General features: G+C 36.8%; 1 protein-coding gene across 2 annotated transcripts; it reads right to left on the bottom strand.

The window, feature by feature from the left end:
• Nucleotides 1-45: 45 nt before the first annotated feature.
• LOC121414089 lies at nucleotides 46-14,682 on the bottom strand. 2 transcript variants are annotated; one of them, XM_041607148.1, is made up of 6 exons: nucleotides 14,478-14,682; nucleotides 7,421-7,626; nucleotides 4,559-4,699; nucleotides 3,905-4,239; nucleotides 939-1,054; nucleotides 46-258 (listed from the first exon to the last, which is right to left on the bottom strand). In XM_041607148.1, the coding sequence occupies exons 2-5, from the start codon at nucleotides 7,577-7,579 to the stop codon at nucleotides 1,051-1,053; spliced, it is 639 nt and encodes a 212-aa protein (XP_041463082.1). In that variant the 5' UTR covers nucleotides 7,580-7,626; nucleotides 14,478-14,682; the 3' UTR covers nucleotides 46-258; nucleotides 939-1,050. The 2 variants fall into 2 exon arrangements, with proteins under 2 accessions (XP_041463082.1, XP_041463083.1); XM_041607149.1 differs by lacking the exon at nucleotides 14,478-14,682 and adding an exon at nucleotides 11,176-11,360.
• Nucleotides 14,683-15,552: the final 870 nt, after the last annotated feature.

The raw sequence follows: 15,552 nt of genomic DNA, 5'->3' as shown, positions 1-15,552 counted from the left end.
TATTCATAAGTGTTTTTTTGCTGCTGTTGGTTTTTTTCTGATGTGTTTGTTGAAACTCCAGCTGAAGCTGTGGTTGCTGTTAACGTTCCCGGAGTGTTTGTTGGACACCTTGATGTTGTTGAGGTTGCCAGTGTGGTTTTTGCATCTCCTGCAGAAATTGTTGATGCTGCTGTAGTTGTTGCTGTTGGTCAATGTAGTGTTACATCTCCTGTGTGTTTGCTGCTGTTTTTGCTCCTACTGTGCATGTGATTGAAGTACCTGAAATAGTAATTAATTTATAATGCATATGAGCAAGATACTAAACTTATTCCTAATTTCAATTTCATTGTTAACCCTTAATAGAGTGGGGGGGGGGGTGGAGGCACCTCTTGGTACTTTGCAAGATTTATCCAAATGGACAAGATCCTCAGGCACTCCCGGGATGACCTACCAGAATAGCCTCACAGTAAGGTGTATTAACAGGATTTTGTACTCATAACATTCAGTTGATTTTGCATGAACTCAATTCATCAAATGAATGTAAAGGGTCTACCAGTAAAAAAAATTCTGTGAGCTTTTTCGGGTAATCTTTCTGAGTCCTTTTACTCCTTTAATGAAATATTAATAATAAAATACATGATGAAGTGAGTTTGACAGTTATTTGACATGTTGCATCTTATGTGCTAGTGGTGGGGTCAATCATTATAGAAATGCAGAATATACATGTACATGTACCAATTTGGCAAGAGAAAGCAAGTCACATTATCGACCAATGATTGATATTGGTTTGTTACTTTTGCAGCTGAAAAAAAAATCATCAACACCTCAAACTAAGAGTTTAATTCTAAAATTTGGATTCCTGACAAAGAGCAAATCAAGAAGACAAAATCATTCAAATTGTTATTATGACTTACTTTCTATGCCAAAATGAATCAGAATTATAAATAAGTTTAACTTACGTTTAAATCACATTTCTAGGCTCTTTATCTGGCTCTTCAAACCCTTCAGTTGTTGATTCTGGCATGACTTTCTGATACTATTTTGTGTCCTTCTGGAACTGTGGACAAAACCTCACCTGAAGGAATAAATTAAAATTTTCAAAAAATGTTTGGCACTATAATTTTTTTTCTCACATGAATACATTACATGTATATCAAAAGAAAAGAAAAGGAAACTTCATTTGACTATTAGGTTTTTGTCAGGGGGGGGGGGTAAAGGGGTCAAGATGGGTCAATATGATGAACAAAAATGCAATAGTAAGTAATACATAAGGATGAATCTCTGGTTGAAAAACGTCACTTCATGCAATTATTCCTCATAATTCATCTTGCACACACATATACACATAGTGAGGATGGGTGAGAGAGAGCGAGCATCGTCATCGTACATGCAAAAAGTATTAAATCCATCACTGATGTATAGATGGGGGCCATGCCCCCCAGTCAGACTGCAGGTCCCAAGAGAGTGGCTTCTTTCATCCAAATGATATTCATGACTTGAGATGTTTTGTATATTTAATGAGCTTGACGCGGACCATAACACCTTTTCATTCGGTCATTGCTGCTCTAACTGTGCATCGAATTTCATGAATTTGGTACCATTGTAAAGAAGAAGAATCATTCTTTCATGTCATATGTTTGGATTTATTCAAAGATTTTGTAATATAGGTTCAAAGTTTGATCTAAAATATGCTATAAAATAAATATTTTCACCTGACAAAAGTTGCTATTTTCACACTTTATTTGTGTTTGAGCCCAAATGATTTTTATATCATGATAAAGCTGAATATGTATGCTTTGAAACGATATAGGTTTCAAAATAAGAATTGGTTTAATCGGGTCAAGATCACACTTTTCATTTGCCAAGTACATAAAGCAGTTTGAAAACAAGAATACTGCATTCTGATTGGTCAAATGGACCACCCAGTGGCAAATTCCAACGGTTCCAGTGCCATGGTTCGTAGGAAGGTCACACTTCCCATGTGGTAATCTCCTCAAATACCCTGTGCCTGTTGTTCTGTGAACCTTATCCAGCCAATCAGAACTCTGGATTTCATGCAAGTACAAAATTACAGAAATCTCGTATTGTACCTTAGTGGGAAAAGTGTGATCTTGACCCGATTAAAAGGTGCCGCATATCAAGAGTGGCATTGTGAGAAAGAAAAGAAGTTCAGCTTTATGGTGATATGGATATCATTGAGGCTCAAAATAAAAAGTTTGCACAATGTGCAAAAGAAAATGGAAGAAGAAAATTAAGTTTTGAGGCACACTTTCAGGCCAGAAATTTACTTATTTAACAAAATATTGTATACAAAATAAATGACCAATATGAAAGAGTAACTTTTACTCTATCTGATAGTGCAATAATATTTAATTTAACTTGAGGTTAAAAAGTAATGCCAGTAGTTGCAGTAAACACTGATTTCATGAGAAAGTCTGGCTTAATTGTCAGTATATCATCGAGGATCTAGATTTGGTAAAGTTACATAAACTGAACTTTGTGAAATCTTGAAATCTACGCTGAAAAATGTTCACACTGAAGATCACCAACACAGATAGGCACACGTGGGACAGTGTATTATTATTGCTGGAATATGAGCTTATTTTGCTTATTTCTCAGCAATTACACAATTTCTTCCAGAATCCTTTGGCACATATTTTTTATTCATACAGACACTTTGGTGGTCATTATATTAGATTCTGTAAAAAGTCATTTTGAGATCGTTACCAATACTGGAATTTCTCTTTAAAACAGGTAAATTCTTAGACTCGAGAAAGAAAATCTCACGAATCACAAGATTTTGCAAGGATTCAGCCACGAGATGATTTGGATGTATCTGGACTTTTTGCTCATTAGCATAGGGACCTGCGGTCTGACTGCCCCCCCCCCCCAATGTTTAACGACCAAGAAAGAAAAGGAGAAAAAGAAAGAAAGCGAACGAGAAAGGGTGAAATAGAGAGTATTTACTGGATATTATTACGTCAAAATCTTTCCAAATTTTGATTTCTGTATTAAAAAGTTCTAAAATTTTGCACACTCCCTTCGCTCTCTTTGGAGAACTTTTGTTCCATTCGCCATATTTAGCCCTCTCAAAATATTTGGCTCATTACGCCACTGAATTCAATTGTAAGAATTTTATGTTTGCTTAATGTAGACTTAATCTAACCCTAATAAGACTGCCAGGGTATTTTGGAGGCAGGAAAGATGGGCGGAAGGGGAGTGGGGGCCCTCAAGATTGACCGTTAATTGCGCAATTGTGAAGAAATGCAAAATGCCTGCCACAGATGAAAAAATTGTATATTTGATCATTCTAAAATTATTTAGAATTATATATTTTACTAAATCATGCATGAAATTAGAATTTGGCTGGAAATCTATAAACACAGCCCTTGAAGTTTTTGTTCAGACACATAAAAATTAATTGATATCAAATACCTTTCATATGTATTTTTTTCCTTTCTTAAGTATTTCTTTGTTTTTTTTACTTTTTTTATATTGTTGACAAAATTTTCTGATCATAAGCACAATGAAATTAATTGATTTTAATCAGTAAAAATAAACATTAACCGGTATGATACAATTATGAATTCTGGCTAGAAACAGATTTTGCATTGGATTTGTCCATGAAATCACATTTTAGTGCAATTCTGACATGTGTAATTACACAATGCACAATGTTGCATAATTGCAGAACCGGGTACCCAGGTGTCACAAATTTTGTCTGAAAACTCATAAACTTTTTTAAAAAAAGGCTTTATAATGACGCGGCACAATCTTTCACGTTGTGGATTTATCGTGAAAATTTTTGGGCTCCCACCGCCTTTTTAGGGTTAAATCAGATAGCACATCATGATGGGTTTTACTGATATTCATTCTGCAACCCATATTTCAAAGACTATCCATCATATCTGACATTGATTTTTACCTGTGGCAGTATGTTAGTCTCTGCATTTCTACAACTGTGGCCAAATATTCTACTACTAGTTCATTAGATGGGCCCATGGCATTTTTCTTATTGTAGGAGACTGGCAAGCCCTGGCTTTGAAGTTCCTGGTATATCCTTCTCCAGCTGCAATATCTGGTCAGTTGAGGACTTGGGGGCTTTGTGTCAGGAGTGGTCTTGGTAATGGCGGTGGCAATGGTGATGGCAGTGACAGAAGCAGACTTGGTGGTGGTGACTGCAATTGCAGCATTGTTGATGGTGGTATATGCCTCATCACGACCAACATTAGCTCCTGCTGCCATGCTGCTGGTCTCCATCTATTATGTTTTAAATAGAATAAAACATTAAAACAATTGATTATTAACACATCAACTTCAGAACACTAGCATATTGATAATAAAACTTGTAGATTAGCAGTCAAAGCATAAAATGAACTTCCACAGAAGACTACATGTACCTTCTAATAGAATTTCAGACCACCTTGAGGATGTTATGCTCAAAGCAAGGTTTTTATTTGACAACATTGGTCAGAGGGACATGGATTTAAATGTCAGAATACAACTGGTATCATTGGTTGATCAATCATACTGTACAATACCCCATTTAGATATATGTTGCTGTTATCTTCCACTTTACCCCTCTTAGATTTTTGGCATTGAGTAGTAGTCCCAGGGAAGGTGCTGAAGACTTTGGTACAGGTGTCTTTGCAGTATCTGGGAGGTTGCTTGCTGAATCTAAATGACTTTCTTTCGAGGGTTTCCCTGGTTTGTGTGCATTCTGTACGAGAAGAGTGAATAAAAAAAAAAACATTAAAAAAAGAAGAAAAATTGAATAAACCGAGATGCAAGAATGAAAAAAATGACTTTAAATTTGTCAAATTAATATTCAATAGTACATTTAGAATAATATTTGTTTAGAAATGAATCCTTTTCAATGGACTTGCAGCAAAATAAACATGTTTAAATATTCATGATGATTTATTAACCCTATCTGGCCCCAAAGGAGGAAGGGGGGGTCTTAAAGGGATGGTCCAGGCTGAAAATATTTATATCTTAATACATAGAGTAGAATCCACTGAGCAATATGCTGAAAATGTCATCAAAATCGGATAACAAATAATAAAGTTATTGAAGTTTAAAGTTTAGCAATATTTTGAGAAAATAGTCATATCATGAATATTCATTAGGTGGGATGATGTCATACATGTGTAAATGATGTGTCTCCATTATGATGAAATAAGTTTCAGCAATTAATATCTAATGTACTAAATCAGTTGTCAATCCAATTTTTCTAGTTCTTGGAGGATAAAATTTAATAAACATAATTTCATATAATAAAATTCAAAAGAACAATTTGAGATGTGACATCATCAGCCCACCTAATGAATATTCATGACGACCGTTTTCACAAACTATTGTTATAAACTATCAAATTCAATAACTTGATTATTTGTCATCTGATTTTGATGAAATTTTCGGCATTTTGCTCAGTGACTTCTACTCTATTTATTAAGCTACATGTATAAATATTTTCAGCCTGGACCATCACTTTAATAAGCCCCCTCCACATGTTTTGCAATAATTCCACAGTTAGAAACATGTCCTCATATTTTTTTGTTGGTCAAGTCTCGCAGAAGTTTAGGGACCAAGTTTGCGGCATCCGGATACGCAGTAATGCAACAATGTATGAGTTCATGTCGGACCTAGAATTGCTCAAAAACATTATTTTTCTTACAAATCTAATCCAATGGAAATTCTATTTTAAATCATAAATGACAAATGCATCATTATTCTTGTACTTATTGGTTGAAAATTATAAAATCTTTGCTTTGTCTCAAAATATTATATCTATATTTTGATATTAATAGATGCTCTAAGATCTTATCTTTGAAATGGCATTTAAAAAATAAATTCATGCTTGAGCGAACATGGGACGTTTTATACTTTTAGACTTTTGGCTAATCAGCAGACTTATAATATATTCATTATCTTTGCCATAATTTTCGAAAAATGCTGTCAAATTTCACTAATAAATTTATTCATTTACCTGAATTACATTGGTTTTAATTTGAACTTCTTTTACCTTTGAATTTTGCTTCATAAGTAAGAAGAGACTTTCTTGTCAACCCAAGTGAGAAGATTTGCATTTTTAATTGGGAGAATTTGTAATCATTCAAATCCTTTTTATTATGTGAAACAAATTATGTTATGGTACCTTTGATAATAATTATGTGAAACAATTTATGTAATGGTACCTATAAAAGACATGAATCCTATTTTCAAGGGGTCATTGAATCCTTCACCAAGTTTAATTATGTGCTTGACAGGACAAACAAGAAAATATTCATGTCTTTCAATGGCAATGGTGTATTGAGTCAATTTTGAAGGAGCAAGATATGGCAGATCAGGTAAAATGCATTGAAAAGTTGTGAAGCGAGCAAGCAAAAATTTCCAGTTTTTACTAAAATATCCAATTTTGTGATTTTGACATAATATTCAGAATAATATCATATTTCACTTTCTATGTTTTCTGTTATTTTTCTTTCCACTTTTTTCCTTGGTCATAATTTTGTATTGGGAGGGGGGGAGCACCCCGAGCCCCCACCCCTCAGTATGCCACTGTTCAAAGGCATCATAACCTTTGCAGAACACAATGAAAGGATTAAAAAAAAAAACACGCTCTACCATAATTTGGTTTTAAAAAATGTTCTTGCCTAAGGAAGGAATATTCAAAACTAAAAGAGAACATATTAAAAAGGAACAACACCACAACTATCCAAATAAATAAGTAGATTTGGAAATGAATTTTGACTGCATAATTCGAAAATTATGGCAAAGATAATGAAAAGGTTAAGAGGAATTCTGCTGATAGCAAGAAGTCCGACCATCATATTATGCCATTTTGGCGCAAGCTTCCTTTTTTACCCCAGACAAAACAAAAATTTGTGTTTGCGTAAGCACGAACAAAACCAAATTATTTTAATAGCATTTGAAGGATAAGACTCCATAGCATGTATTGACACCAAAATATTGAGATCATAATTTGAAACAAAAATTTTATAGACTTTTCAAATCTATCCCATTTTTTCATACGCACTGTAGAACTTGGGAACTTATTTAGAGATTTACTTAACTGTACAGCAGAGAATTCTCTATTTATGCATAAAATAATTTATCAAAAATGAATTTTAATAAATTATGAAAAATCAGCAATACACCCTTAGCTTTGCAATTTCAAAGAAGCTCATGCTAATTATGTAGGGCTAAACCAAATTTTTAATTTGTTTGATCATTTAGTAAGCGTTAACTTAAAATACACAGTCCCCTGGTACACAGTATAGGCCGAGGTCCATGGTGACCCTAACGAATAGGATAATTTTCATTTCTCTTTGGCTACTGAGAATGGAATATTCAAAACATTGTTCTGTCAAACCAAAGGTAGATAGATAATACAGAGATTATATTTCTTTAAAACACGTATGATATAGATCTACTGTACCTTCTGATGACGAGGCGGCAAATTAAATGTGGTTGGGACAGCATCCTGTCTTAGACGAATCGTTTGCCCAGTCCTGTCAAAGCAAGCATCTTCAAAATGATCAGAACAGAGTACAGAGCTCTTGGAGGAATTCGATGAAGCTTGCTTCATATTGACCATCCATACTGTGTTACAGTACCAGTTCAGTCCAACGGCTGAATGGGAATCTGCAGCAAATGTAAACACATGTCATGAAATCAATTATATATAATTAAGAAAACTCTAGGCCTACTCAGCAGCGGCCCGTTTATCAACACCTGGACAAGTGAGTCATATTTATCTACCAACCACAGAGTTAGTTCCTATCTTTAGGATTTTTAACAAGAAATAATCCATTAATAACGTTATATTGAGACTATCGGTAGAAAGTACAAGAGATGTAGCCTTAATCACATAATAGCATAATTTTCAAAAAGTTAAATTATGATAAAACTTGCAATTATTGTGATAAATCAGGAAATACATCCAATCAAAAAATAGCAGAGCCAAAACTAGAACTAAAGCTTAGGTCTCTGTTAAAGGGGAATCCAACCCAAATAAAAACTTGTTCTTAGGGGAATAAGAAAAATCAGTCAAGTTGATAGGTGAAAGTTTGAACACTATCTGACAAATAATAAGAAAGTTATTTTTAAAGTTGTGAATATTGGTAATCCCTAGATCCACGAGACTGCAAATTGGCCACATATGTGATGTCACAGTGATGTAAGGCAAGGACTACTCTTCCATGTACTCCAATACATAAAATGGCTAATATGTCATTTTTTCAAATGTTTTACTTCAAATTTTTATTTTTCTTTCACATGAGGACATAAAACAATATACTACCAGGGTTATATTTAGATTACTGCCCCAGGGGAAGGGCAGTTAGGAGAAAAACACAAATCCCTGATAATTAAGTACATGGCCTATGGGAAAGTTGTCCTTGCCTCTTGTCATAATTTACTTACCCAGTTGCCACTTTGAAATCTACATAATCATAGGGATTTCAATTTTAAAGCAGCCATAACTTTCTTATTGCTGGTCCGATTTCTTTCAAACTTTCACCATTCTGTTTTATCTAATTTTCTCCTTTCCAACACTATATTTTATGACCAAGGCTGGATTCCCCTTAAGTGTAAAGGCATCTGGCCGAGCGTTGTTGGAGCGGTCGTGGAGCGGAGAGAAAAAAAAATCATCACCGCTCGCTACCGTTTACCATTTTCAAGTTCGATTTGTTTTTTTGTTTTCGATTTTTCCCCCATTTTGAGAGAAAAATTCTACCCTCTTTCCCTACCGCTCCAACAACGCTCGGCCGGTGTGACCATGCCTTTATGTTGGTTGTTCAGCTGAATTTCGTTGGCTTCACTCACCAAATACAGAAAAAGATATAAAAATACTCCTCGAGACAGAGGGCTGCCAGCTGTCTACTAAAGGCAAAACATGCATCAAACATAATTAAACCATGCAGACTTGGGGATTAAAATGCCGAGAAAAATGAAATCATCACTAATTCATTTTGAACATGACTAAAAAACAAGGCAAAAGCAATTTTTGTCTCGCCCACTTATGAAAATAACCAGAAATATTGTGATTTGCGAGGGCACGCAAGAATTATATCGAAACTTCATTGTGAAATTACTGGGATGGAATAACACTTGTCATACCAGCCTTGCACGTAAACTTTAATATTGACCTGAAAATGACCTTTGACCTTACCATGTGACATCCGACTGCAGCATAAGTCTGCAAGTTTGGTTGAAAAGTGACTTACGGTTGCGGAGTTAGGTGTCATAAGAGAGTCTTGCATGTAAACTTTAACCTGTAAATGACCTTTGACCTTTCCATGTGACCTCTGACTGCAGCATAACATGCAGGTCCCCCAAGTCCATCTACCATCCAAGTTTGGTTGAAAAGTGACTTACGGTTGCGGAGTTAGGTGTCATAAGAGAGTCTTGCATGTAAACTTTAACCTGTAAATGACCTTTGACCTTTCCATGTGACCTCTGACTGCAGCATAACATGCACGTCCCCCAAGTCTATCCAACATCCAAGTTTGGTTGAAAAGTGACTTACGGTTGCGGAGTTAGTTTTCATAAGAGAGTCTTGATGTAAACTTTGACGTTGACCTGAAAATGACCTTTGAACTTATCATGTGACCTCCCACTTCAGCGTAACATGTGCAGGTCCCCCAAGTCCATCTACTGTCCATGTTAGGTTGAAAAGCGACTTACGGTTGTGGAGTTAGGTGTCATAAAAGTGTTGCATGTAAACTTTAACGTTGACCTGAAAATAACCTTCGACCTTACCATGTGACCTCTGACTGTAGCATAACATGCAGGTCCCCCAAGTCCATCGACCATCCATGTTTGATTGAAAAGTGACTTATGGTTGCGGAGTTAGGTGTCATAAGAGAGTCTTGCATGTAAACTTTAACCTGTAAATGATATTTTACCTTACCATGTGACCTCTGACTGCAGCATAACATGCACGTCCCCCATGTCTATCCAACATCCAAGTTTGGTTGAAATGTGACTTACGGTTGCGGAGTTAGGTGTCATAAGAGTCTTGCATGTGAACTGTAACGTTGACCTAAAAATGACCTTTGACCTCACCATATGACCTCAGACTGCAGCATAACATGCAGGTCCCCCAAGTCCATCTACCATCCAAGTTTGGTTGAAAAGCGACTTACGGTTGTGGAGTTAGGTGTCATAAAAGTGTTGCATGTAAACTTTAACGTTGACCTGAAAATGACCTTTGACCTTACCATGTGACCTCTGACTGCAGCTCAACATGCAGGTCACCCAGGTCCATCTACCATCCATGTTTGGTTTAAAAGCGACTTACGGTTGTGGAGTTATGTGTCATTACAGGTTTGTGACGGACGGACAGACGACATTTGGATCCCTTAGTCTCGCCTTCACCTCTGGTGGGCAGGACAAATATGTCATACGGACGTTGAGATATGCCGCGAGAGCTTTTCTCGAAAGGGTGGGTTGAGGAGGAAAGTCAAACAAAACACACCTTTTCGGGACAACCGGGGGAACTTTCCATGAAAGGCTGCATGTGTTTAATATTTTTTCTGAACCAATCGTTTCTATGAAAATTAGTCTTGAAATAACAATATAACAGTAATATAGACACTAGACAGAGGTGCATAGATGGGGGGAGGCTTGGGATGCTCTCCCCCCCCAAAAAAAAAGGGAAAGAAAAATGAAATATAACATTTTCTGAATATTTTTATGTCAAGCTACAAAATGTGATTTTTTTTAATGAAAAGCTTGCTCGCTCACAACTTCTATTGAATTTTGCCTGATATGACACATCTGACTCCCTCAAAATCTTGGGCTCATTTTGTCTCTGATTATTAGGAGAAAAAGAGAGCTTGCAGTTTTTGTGATTCTGAATAAAATTTCATATTAATGAAGTAATTCAGGACACAAAATAATTACACAAAGCCATATGGAATTATGAGAAATAGTAAACAAATATATCAGGCTTTGAGAAAGTATAGTTGAATTATTTATCCGAGGTTGGTCTGACAATCACTTCCTGAGGGGCGAAGCCCCGAGGGAAATATAGTAGTTTTGCCAGTCCAACCGAGGATTAATAATTCCCACTATGCTTTCGAATGAAACGCCTGATATATTTGTTTTTTATCCAACTTTTTTATAATTTATAACCAAAATCTATGTGATGAGCTTGCAAAGTCCGGTTACTTGAGTTGAATTACCTACTTTTCTCTGAGCCATCGTGCTCAGCAGAACGCAGATCAGTGCCTGTGCCGACACATCGCTGGACTTGCCCGGGAGAGAGAGCGCGCTGGCCGGTGTGCCTGAGAGTTTAGCTAGATCCAGTTTTGTGAAATAATGATGTCAGACCTCGATATACTAGTATCCAAAAATATATCGAGGTATGACGTCAGAGTTGATATTCGGTCACATGATGCTACTTGAACCAATAGTACTATACATGATTTACTCTATGTAGGATATAATGTATTCTATTCTATAGGCGTAAGTATTTGCATAGAAGTGTGATGAAACAAATCAGTGGCGAAGTGAGCCAAAGTTTTGAAGGGGCTAGATATGAATAATTGGGCAGATCTTTTTTTTGTGAGCGAGCAAAAAAAATAAAAATATTTAACTTTATAAATATCCAATGAAAGCATAATATTCAGAAAAAATATATTTCACCATTTTCTTTTCTACTTTCTTGGTCATAATTTATTTTTGTAGGAGAGGAGAGGGGGCAAGCGCCCGAAGACCCCCTCGCCTCATCTGTGCACTGAAGAAATTACTTTGAAACTGACTTTCCTTTGCAAGCTGCTGGATAATCTTTATATAATAGTTACCATGCAAGGACGGCTGCACTGCCGAGACTATTGAAAATAAATACATGAAAATGCGCAAAATTTGTGTTTTCCCTTCTTTCCTTCCGTTTTGTTTCACCTGCATAGGAGAGTAAAATTATATTATAGGCGCTGTTTTTCTGACGGTGGCGGCATCAACACCAAATCTTAACAAAAGGTTGTGTTTTTTAAATGAAAACTTAGAAACCTAGTTCATGAAATTTGGGCATAAGGTTAATCAAGTATTGCTAAACGTCCTGCCTGAGTTTCAGGTCACTCAGTTGTTGTGTGTCCGTACAGGTTGTGTGTCCACACGATCAATGTTAGAAAGTCATTTGAAAAAAGTTAGAAGCGAAGTTTCATCAAATTTTAGTACAAAATGTTGGGAAATATAAAGAACAAAATAGAAGATGATTACAAGTATTGAATTCATATTTTTAGTGTAATCCAAAGACAAAAAGGAAGGCTTCAAAAAGATTGTTTACATTCATAATTCCGAAGCTTCGTTATTCCGAAGGTTTGGATATTCCGGAGGTTTGTTAATCTGAAAGCGAAATAAGGTTCGTTGTTCCGAAGGTCGGACGATCCAAAAATTGAAATGACGTTCGTTGTTCCAAAGGTTCGTTAATCCGAAAAGGAATAATGAGAGTCATAATTCCGAAGGTTCGTTAGTCCGAAAAAAAATGAGGTTCGTTGTTCATTTAGTTTTTTCGGATTAACGAACCTCATTTCGTTTTCGGATTAACGAACCTCATTTCGTTTTCGGACTAACGAACCTTCGGAATTATCACTCATTATTCCTTTTCGGATTAACGAACCTTCGGAATTACGCCACAAATGTTCGGATTAACGAACCCTTTTTCGATTTAACGAACATTGTGGTTCAGGCAATAATGAATTCACATGTTTTGGAATTACGAACCTTCTGAATTACGAAGTGTAACCAAAAGATAACATGTCCGGACACTGGACCCCCTCCTATATTAGTTTTGTTTTTAAAGATCGTGATGTTCCATGAGTTTTATATTTCCCCATAAAATCCCACCTTTGTCACTCGGAATATCAGATCGACTTAACGGACACGATGTTCAGCCAGATGGAGCGTATAGTAGTGGTGGTGAAGTGGAGCCGGCACAAACATCGCTCAAAGTAACTAAACTTGTACTAGTAATGAGTGGGGCTAGGACCTAGGCCAAACATACTTAGGCTACCACAACAGGCGATAGGCTTTCTTACCCCTCCAAAGATAACTTCTTAAATTGGAGATAAAATTTTACCTTCTAGGGTGACCTTTTCTTGGACTTGCCCTATACCCTATACCATGAACCGTTTTGGCAGTGGATATCTAAGTCAGTGGGTCGCGCATGGGATCTCATTCTCTCATTCTCACTTCTGGTGTCCATACCACATGATTTTTCTGTGCGCGGTGGCGCATCTTTGGGCCCGAGCCGAGATAGGCCTCGACTCTAACATTAGAGTCTACGGACAAGCCCAACTCATAGTCAAGGGTTCATTACATGCAGAAACAGATCTAGAGGGGGGGTTGCAACCCCCCCCCAAAAAAAAAAAAAAATCTGGGGACCATTTTTTTAAAATCTTATCTTTTTTAAAAAACTTGTAATTTTATTTTATTCTATTTCTATGTCTTCATTTAATTTATTATTATTATTTATTTGGGGGGAGGGTTGGGCGAACAAATGTCACATAGTCCTTTTTGCCCCCCCATCAGCTTTTTTGAGGACACGGGCCACCGCGGAAGTGACAATCTAGGCCAGGGTTGCCGATTCTCATCCCCAAACAAAAATCCCCCCATTAAAAAAAAAAAAAATGGGGGATTGCAACTTAATTTTACAAATTTTCATGGGGGTTAATTTGGCAACGACCTCTATATCAAAAATAGTGGTGTTTTAGATGCAAGGAAACGCCATTTTCACACACAGATTTTCAAAAATTTTCCCTACGTGGGAGGGGGGACACCCCCCCAAACACCCTCGCTTGCTCCGCTCGGTTGGACTCGGTCGCTACGCTCCCTCACATACCACCCCAACCCCCCCTTTATAAAAGCTGGATCCGCCCCTGACATGCCACAGCGCACAGAAAAACCAAGCCATTACTTAGAAGTGGTGTGTTTAATGCCTTATGGACGTGGACATCACTTGCAGAAGTGGGATCGCAGCAAGCCAGCATGCGCGACCCACTAACTCATTAACTGTCAATTCGAAATCCACTGCCAAACATGGTTCAATGGTTTAATTTACCAGTATTAATACTAACCTCGCAATGCGTGTGGGTGCCCAAGCTAAAGCTGTTTTTAATAATCTAAAAATAAAATCACGTCAATCACTGACTCAGACAGTCAATAATTATATAAAATTTGTCATCCAATGAAGTTTCCAATTTCAACATGCATTTTGCTCTGAGTCAGTCTGAGTATGAATTTTACACCATTAATCAAAATCTAGGCCTAAATATCAGCCTGTATAATTCATTACCATTTTAGGTGTGCACAAAAGACCAATCCCCCTGGCCTGGCATGGGCATGGTCGACTACAGTAGGACCCTACACAAACTTGAATACACGGGACTATAAATTGCACAGCTTCTTGCAAATGCAAGTTTGGCAACGACTAACGAATTCCCATTTTGTTTTCAACGTAATTTTGAAGTCGAAAACATAGCTAAACTTACGAATGCAATGTCCGTCCACATTCTACCAATTAGAGAAGTTGTTTGCAGCTCTCGTTGACATGAATAACGTGCAAGCTAAACAAGAAAGGTTCACCAACATGCCGACCTGTGAGTGTGACCGTCCCGCGCCCGGATATCGATCGAGCGAAGATATCGGCTTGAGCAAGGTGCAGCCAATCAGCGACGATCTCATATTCCCTGCCAGAAAGAGGAGACAGAATTATTTTACATGGACGGAATTTTTTGTGATGTGACACAAAATCATTTTGTCGACGGAATTTTTTGTGATGTGACACAAAATCATTTCGTTGACGGAATAAATATTTGCATCGCAACGAAATGAATTTCGAGGACACAATTTTATTTCGTCTCGAGGAAATTGATTATAAGTGTGACACAAAATAAATTTTGTATACGAAATCAAACTGCATCATGACGAAATGAATTTCGTTGGAGTGAAACACATATTTTCCTACAGAATTTTCCTTCGGACAATTGGGGTGCTATTTCGTTAGATCAAAATTCATTTCGTGTGTACGAAATAAATTTTGTGGACGAAATTACATTTCGTCTCGACGAAAATTTATTTTGTGTGACAAGAATAATTTTGTATACGAAATAAAACTGCGTCATGACGAAATCATTTTCATACGAACAAAAAAACTTTTGTGTACGGAATGACGTGAATTGGACGGAATTTACCATCGGACATTTGGTGCGCCATTTTGTATGGCACGCCAAATGAAGTTTGTGGACGCAATTACATTTTGTCTAAACGAAATTTATTTTGTGCATTTCGTCGAGACGAAAATGATTTTGTGTGACACAAAATAAATTTTGTGTACGAAATTAGAAAAGCGTCATGACAAAAAGATTTTCGTCTGAATAAAAACACATTTTGTGTACGGAATTGCTTGAATTGCACAGAATATACTGGCGTACACTTGGCACGCCATACTAAACAAGTACAGGAATGTTTTATTGTTACGGGTCATTCGGTCGTCGGCTTTACCTGATTTGGTTTAGTACGACCCCATCTTCTACACCTCGCGCAAGTCGGACTCTAAACACGAAG

The sequence above is a fragment of the Lytechinus variegatus genome, chromosome 4 (assembly GCF_018143015.1).
Source record: "Lytechinus variegatus isolate NC3 chromosome 4, Lvar_3.0, whole genome shotgun sequence".
Taxonomy (NCBI): Eukaryota; Metazoa; Echinodermata; class Echinoidea; order Temnopleuroida; family Toxopneustidae; genus Lytechinus; species Lytechinus variegatus.
The sequence above is the reverse complement of the archived record's forward strand: the minus strand, read 5'-3'. Positions and strand labels throughout refer to the sequence as shown.